General features: G+C 53.9%; 1 protein-coding gene across 1 annotated transcript; it reads left to right on the top strand.

The window, feature by feature from the left end:
* Positions 1–2,353: 2,353 nt before the first annotated feature.
* Positions 2,354–2,848, top strand: LOC119945157 (keratin-associated protein 13-1-like). Its single transcript, XM_038766186.1, has one exon. The coding sequence runs from the start codon at positions 2,354–2,356 to the stop codon at positions 2,846–2,848; it is 495 nt and encodes a 164-aa protein (XP_038622114.1).
* The last annotated feature ends 3,152 nt before the right edge of the window (positions 2,849–6,000 follow it).

Below are 6,000 nucleotides of genomic sequence, written 5' to 3'. Positions count from 1 at the left end.
CTCATCTGTAAAATGGTAATTAAGATAGAGAAGCAGCATGGCTCAGTGGAAAGAGCCCAGGCTTTGGAGTCAGAGGTCTTGGGTTCAAATCCCGGCTCCGCCAACTGTCAGCTGTGTGACGTTCAGCAAGTCACTTAACTTCTCTGTGCCTCAGTTACCTCATCTGTAAAATGGGGATTAAGACTGTAAGCCCCCCGTGGGACAGCCTGATCACCTTGTAACCTCCCCAGCCCTTAGAACAGTGCTTTGCACATAGTAAGCGCTTAATAAATGCCATTATTATTATTATTATGAGTCCCATGTAGGACAATTTGCTTGCATCCACCCCAGCACTTAGAATAGTGCCTGGCACCCAGTAAGTGCTCAACAAATACCACAATTATTGTTAGCGTCGACTCATCTGCACAGGTTCTCCATCTTCAAGACTCAGATGAAGGCTCATCCATTGCTCTTTTCAGGTGGCTCCGTGAAGAAATAGGCTCTCAGCACAGTGCTCTCCAGATGGTAGGCTCCCAAAACAGCATCCTGCATACAATTAGCACCCTTCATAGTGTTCCGCACATAGTAGACACCCAGCAAAGTGCTCTGCACCCTGTAGGCCCCCAGTGGGCCACCAGTTAGATCTGGTAAACACATGTCATTACCTGCCCCTAGGCCTCTGTCACGAAGGGGCCACGTTGACCTCGATTTCCCAGGCACTGAGTGCCCCTATCAGTGGTGCCCTGGAGCCTGACACTTCTCTCTCTCCCCACTGCTGGCTGCCCCGATGGGCAAAGGTAATTGGGTGGGGACAGGGATGGGGGCGGAAATGGGTTCGGGGACAGGGACAAAGATGGGTCAGGTACAGATATGGGGACAGGGGTGGGAGTGGAGGCAAGGGCAGGGACAGAAACTGGTGCTGGGATGTGGACAAAGGTCTCTTCTGGACAGGTTTGAGGAGCTCTGCACCTAGTAACCGCTCAATAAATACGACTGAATGAGTGAATTGAATGAGGGGGCTTTAGAGAAGGCCGAGGGAGAATCTGCCTCTCCTAGGTATTGGAATTACTGAAGAATCTGTGTCTGGGAATCCCCTGGCCGGGCCAGAGCCCCGCCTGACCGAAAGAGCGTTGGCCACACCAGCTAGGATAATAATAATAATTTATTCATTCATTCAAAAGTATTTACTGAGCGCTTACTGTGTGCAGAGCACTGTACTAAGCGCTTGGGAATTACAAGTTGGCAACATATAGAGATGGTCCCTACCCAACAGTGGGTTCACAGTCTAGAAGGGGGAGACAGAGAACAAAACAAAACATATTAACAAAATAAAATAAATAGAATAAATATGTACAAAGAAAATAGAGTAATTAATACATACAAACATATATACATATATACAGGTGCTGTGGGGAGGGGAAGGAGGTAAGGCGGCGGGGATGGAGAGGGAGAGGAGGGGGAGAGGAAGGAGGGGGCTCAGTCTGGGAAGGCCTGCTGGAGGAGATGAGCTCTCAGTAGGCCCTTGAAGGGAGAAAGAGAGCCAGCTTGGCAGATGTGCTGAGGGAGGGCATTCCAGGCCAGGGGGATGACGTGGGCCAGGGGTCGATGGCGCGACAGGTGAGAACGAGGCCCGGTGAGGAGATTAGCGGCAGAGGACTGGAGGGTACAGGCTGGGCTGTAGAAGGAGAGAAGGGGGATGAGGTAGGAGGGGACGAGGTGATGGAGAGCCTTGAAGCCGAGGGTGAGGAATTTCTGCCTAATAATAATGATGGCATTTGTTAAGCGCTTACTATGTGCAGAGCACTGTTCTAAGCACTGGGGGGATATAACGTGATCAGGTTGTCCCACGTGGGGCTCACAGTCAATCCCCATTTTACAGATGAGGTAACTGAGGCTCAGAGAAGTTAAGTGACTTACCCAAGGTCAGACAGCAGACATGTGGTGGAGCTGGAATTCGAACCCATGACCTCTGACTCCAAAGCCCGGGCTCTTTCCACTGAGCCACACTGCTTCTCGTGGCTCTGCACGAGATGAGGCACTGCAGTCCAACGTCCGTGGGCCAGGCCCCGAGCCCCGGGCCCCTAGGGTGGGCGGATCTTGGGAAGGCAGAGGCATGGGTGTTTGGAGATCGGTTTCTGGGACCCGGCCCTACTGCGTGGTCCACCGGGATACACGAAATGAAACTCATTTACATGCATAAAAGCCAAGACATAGTTAGTAAAAATCAAACAGCAAACTGATGAAATATCCTCGTGAACAGGTGAGTGGTGTGGGCAGAGCGCCACACCCCCAGTACGGTGTATAAAGGCTCAGAACAGGACAAGGCTTTCAAACTCTGGCCAAATTCTCCACGGGCCCCTGACACTCGGACACCATGTCTTACGGCACCTGCTTCAGGAACTTCTCCTCCTGCTCCCTTGGGGGTTCCCTGCGTTTCCCGGCCTCTTTCAGCAACTCCTGCGCCCCAAGCAACCTCGTCTACCGCACCGATGCCTGCGGCCCCTACCCGGTAGAATCCTGTGCCTTCGATCCCTGCCAGGAGACCTGTTGCGAGCCCCCCAGCTATCAGTCCAGCTGCTCCGCCTCCAGCCCCTGCCAGACCCCGTGCTTCCGTCCCAGGGTCTCCTGCCTCTCCAGCCCCCGCCGGGCACAAATCGTGGCCTTCCCTAGCTTCGGATCCCCCGGCTTTGGATCCGGCTCCTGTCGACCCCTGGGCTATGGATCGAGTACCTTCCGATCACTGGGCTACCGTTTCAGAGGGTGTCGATCCCTGGGCTACGGATCCAGCTTCTCCCGCCCAGCCTGCTTCGCCCCCAGGAGTCTGCAGTCTTCCTGTTACCCGGCCACCCGTGGGTCCGGCTTCTACTGATCGGCTAGCCTAGTATGGGACCCCGGGGCCCCGTCTCCCTCGCCGGACTTCCCGTCTGGGCCTCGGTTCCAGTAACCGCCTCTGGGGATGGATCTGGTTTCCAGCTCGGAGAGAATCTCTCGCCTCTGGCTTCAACTTCCACTGAACATCCCCAGCCGTCAGCACATCCCTGCCGGGGCACTCTTCCCTCTGACCCCAACAGGGCCTGTCAGGACTCCTAACAGCCTTGTCTTTGCTTCAGAGTCCTTGTTTCTATCTGCCATATATTGTATCTGACTGTTTCCCATTTTTATCAATAAACTCACTTTGGCTTCCAAACTGGCTCTCTGTTTTTTTTAATGATACTTGTTAAGAAATTACTATGTGCCAGGCACTGTACTAAATATGTGCACGTTAATCAGATCGGACACATTCTTAATGCCCATTTTACAGGTGAGGGAATTGAGGCACCAAAAGGTTAAGTGGCTTGTCCAAGGCAGATCTGCGATTAGAACCCAGGTCTTCTGACTTCTAGGACCGTGTGCTATCCATTAGGCTGCTTGGTGTCCTTGGTGGGGAGATCTGGACAGTGAGGATGACGGTTTTCTTGGCAGGGAGGTCTGGATGGCGAGGATGGCAGTGTGCTTGGCAAGAAGGTCTGGACAGCAAAAAATGAGGGCGCTAGGCAGGGAGGTCTGGATGGTCAAGGTTGCTGTGATTCTGGCCAGGATTGCATCAACAAATTCTACCTATGAGAAATGACTAATGGGGTCCAATGTTCACAGGAACGTTCCCTATGGGTTCCCCACATCTGGAGGCTTGGAGAGTTTTGCCTGGTTGATGAGTCAGGAGCTCCCAGAGCCAAGGCCGGCCAGACACGCAGCCCGTGGGTGGCACAAAAGGGTCAGCAGCCTGATCATCCCTGGCATGGAGCAGAGCCAGGATCCTCAGAGGGTCAGCCTCTTGGACTGTCATCTGCCAGTGAAGACAAACCCTCTGTCGCCACCCCCGTCACCCCCCGCCACCACAATCTGCATTGAGTGTCCCATATTCTCAGAATGGAGACTGAGCCCCAGAGCTTCCCGCACCTCCCTCCCCAACCTTGCCTCTCAGGTCAGTGGGATGGCACAGCAACTGTCACCAGGATTAACCCCAGGGGCCAGTGCTCCCCTTGGAAAATTCACAGCATCACAGACCCTAGGTTCACCACAGAAACAGTACTAGCGGCGGCAGGTCAGCGGCCCGAGGTGGAACTGGGCAAAGTGGGAAAGCAGGCACAGCCGCTCACCTGACCTAACAGAAACACCCGGTGGGGCTGCCGAGTTGCGGAGCGGGTACCAGGATGTGCCTGAAAAACCAGGGCCATTTGGCAGACCTGCCCATTTCGGGCAGAACCCCTAACCCCTGCCCCCAGCCAGGGCCCCTGGAAGCAAGGGAGATATCTCCACCCCATTCTGGGGTAGGGATCAGTGCTTCAGGTAACGGATCAGGGTCTCCACGCCCTCTGCTCAGGGGATAGAAATGTCCCCCTCCAGGAGAATGGGCACACTCAGATGCACACAACTTCCTTGCAACCCCTCTATGGCCACCTGATCCTCTGATCCCCAGACACCATGTCTTACAGTAACTGGTCTGGGATTTTTGTTCCGTTCCTTCGTGGGCTCCTGGCATTTCTCGTTGCAGAGGCCGAGGCCCCCGGCACGGTGGTGCCAGCTCTTCCTGGGGTCTCGCCTCACCTGGGGTCGGCTTGGTGCTCGGGAGGCACGTTTCCTCCTCCAGCCACGAGGGGATGGTGAAGGGGCCGGCTGACTTTGCTGTGGGTCTCTCCGACCTCCAATTTGGGGGGTCCGAAAGAGGGAAAATTTGTCCCTGCCCACACGTTGAGCAATCCCGAAGGCCTGAGGATGAAGGGAGCCTCGTTCATTGCTGATTTAATAATAATAATTGTGGTATTCGTTAAGCACTTACTATGTGCCAGATACTGTACAGAGTACTGGTGTGGATACAAGCAAATTGGGTTGGACATAGTCCCCTGCCCCATTTGGGGCTCCTAGTCTCAATTCCCATTTTACAGATGAGGGAACGGAGGCTCAGAGAAGTGAAATGAGTTGTCCAAGGTCATACAGCAGACACACGGCTGAGCCAGGATTAGAACCTATCACCTTCTGACTCCTAGCCCCATGCTCTATCCACTAGGGCAGGCAGCTCCTCTCATATGTGCTTGGGAGCCAGAGGTAGTTGGTTCTAATCCCGGCTCCACCAATTGTCAGCTGTGTGACTTTGGGCAGGTCACTTGACTTCTCTGAGCCTGAGTTACCTCATCTGTAAAATGGGGATTAATACTGTGAGCCCCACGTGGGACATCTTGATCACCTTGTATCCCCCCCAGCGCTTAGAATAGTGCTTCACACATAGTAAGCACTTAACAAATGCCATCATTATTATTATTATTATCACCGTCCTCAAGGTAGGGCCTCCCCCAACCCCCTCCGGCTCCGGCTCTGACCCTGTGTACGGCCCCTACACCCTCTCTGTCCTCTGTACTTCCCAAGTGCTTAGTACAATGCTCTGCACACAGTAAGAGCTCAATAAATATGACTGAATGAGTTGAATGAATGAATGAATATGTCCAATGGGATTCGAATCACTTGGGCGGCTACTGGATGGGAGCTCAGGGTTGGGGCGGGGGGGTCTTCAGAGACTGAGCCCCACACAGCCACCTACCTCCAGGGATGAATGAGTCTCAATCTCCGTTTCCAGGGGCAACTGCTCAAGAAAGAACCCTTGCGGAGAACTGAAGAGGTGGGCTCACCTTACACTCTGCTCTTCCAGGCAGGCAGAAGGAGGAGGGGACCCCATCAATGTGGTTTTCATGTTGGGATTGGCCCCCGTCTGGAGGAAAACTCTGGGTGTCACGGTGACCAAGGAGAATGGTCTTCCATTTTGGGGACACGGTGTTTCGAACACCCAGTCCGGGAACATTCTGCGATTTCGAGTACACGGCCTCCTGACCACCCAGTCCAAGAATACTCTGGGATTCCAGCAACATGGCCTTCTAACCGCCCAATCCGGGGGTCCTCTGTGATTCCAAGAACACAGACTTGTGTTCTCATCCTGGCTCTGCCACTTGTCTGTCGTGTGACCTTGAACAAGTCGCTTCACTTCACTGCTCC

This window comes from Tachyglossus aculeatus, chromosome 24 (assembly GCF_015852505.1).
Source record: "Tachyglossus aculeatus isolate mTacAcu1 chromosome 24, mTacAcu1.pri, whole genome shotgun sequence".
In the NCBI taxonomy this organism is placed as follows: domain Eukaryota; kingdom Metazoa; phylum Chordata; class Mammalia; order Monotremata; family Tachyglossidae; genus Tachyglossus; species Tachyglossus aculeatus.
The sequence above is the reverse complement of the archived record's forward strand: the minus strand, read 5'-3'. Positions and strand labels throughout refer to the sequence as shown.

What these genes read in the sequence shown, in the direction of transcription:
- LOC119945157 (XM_038766186.1), top strand. Translation starts at nt 2,354, where the DNA reads ATGTCTTACGGCACCTGCTTCAGGAACTTCTCCTCCTGCTCCCTTGGG.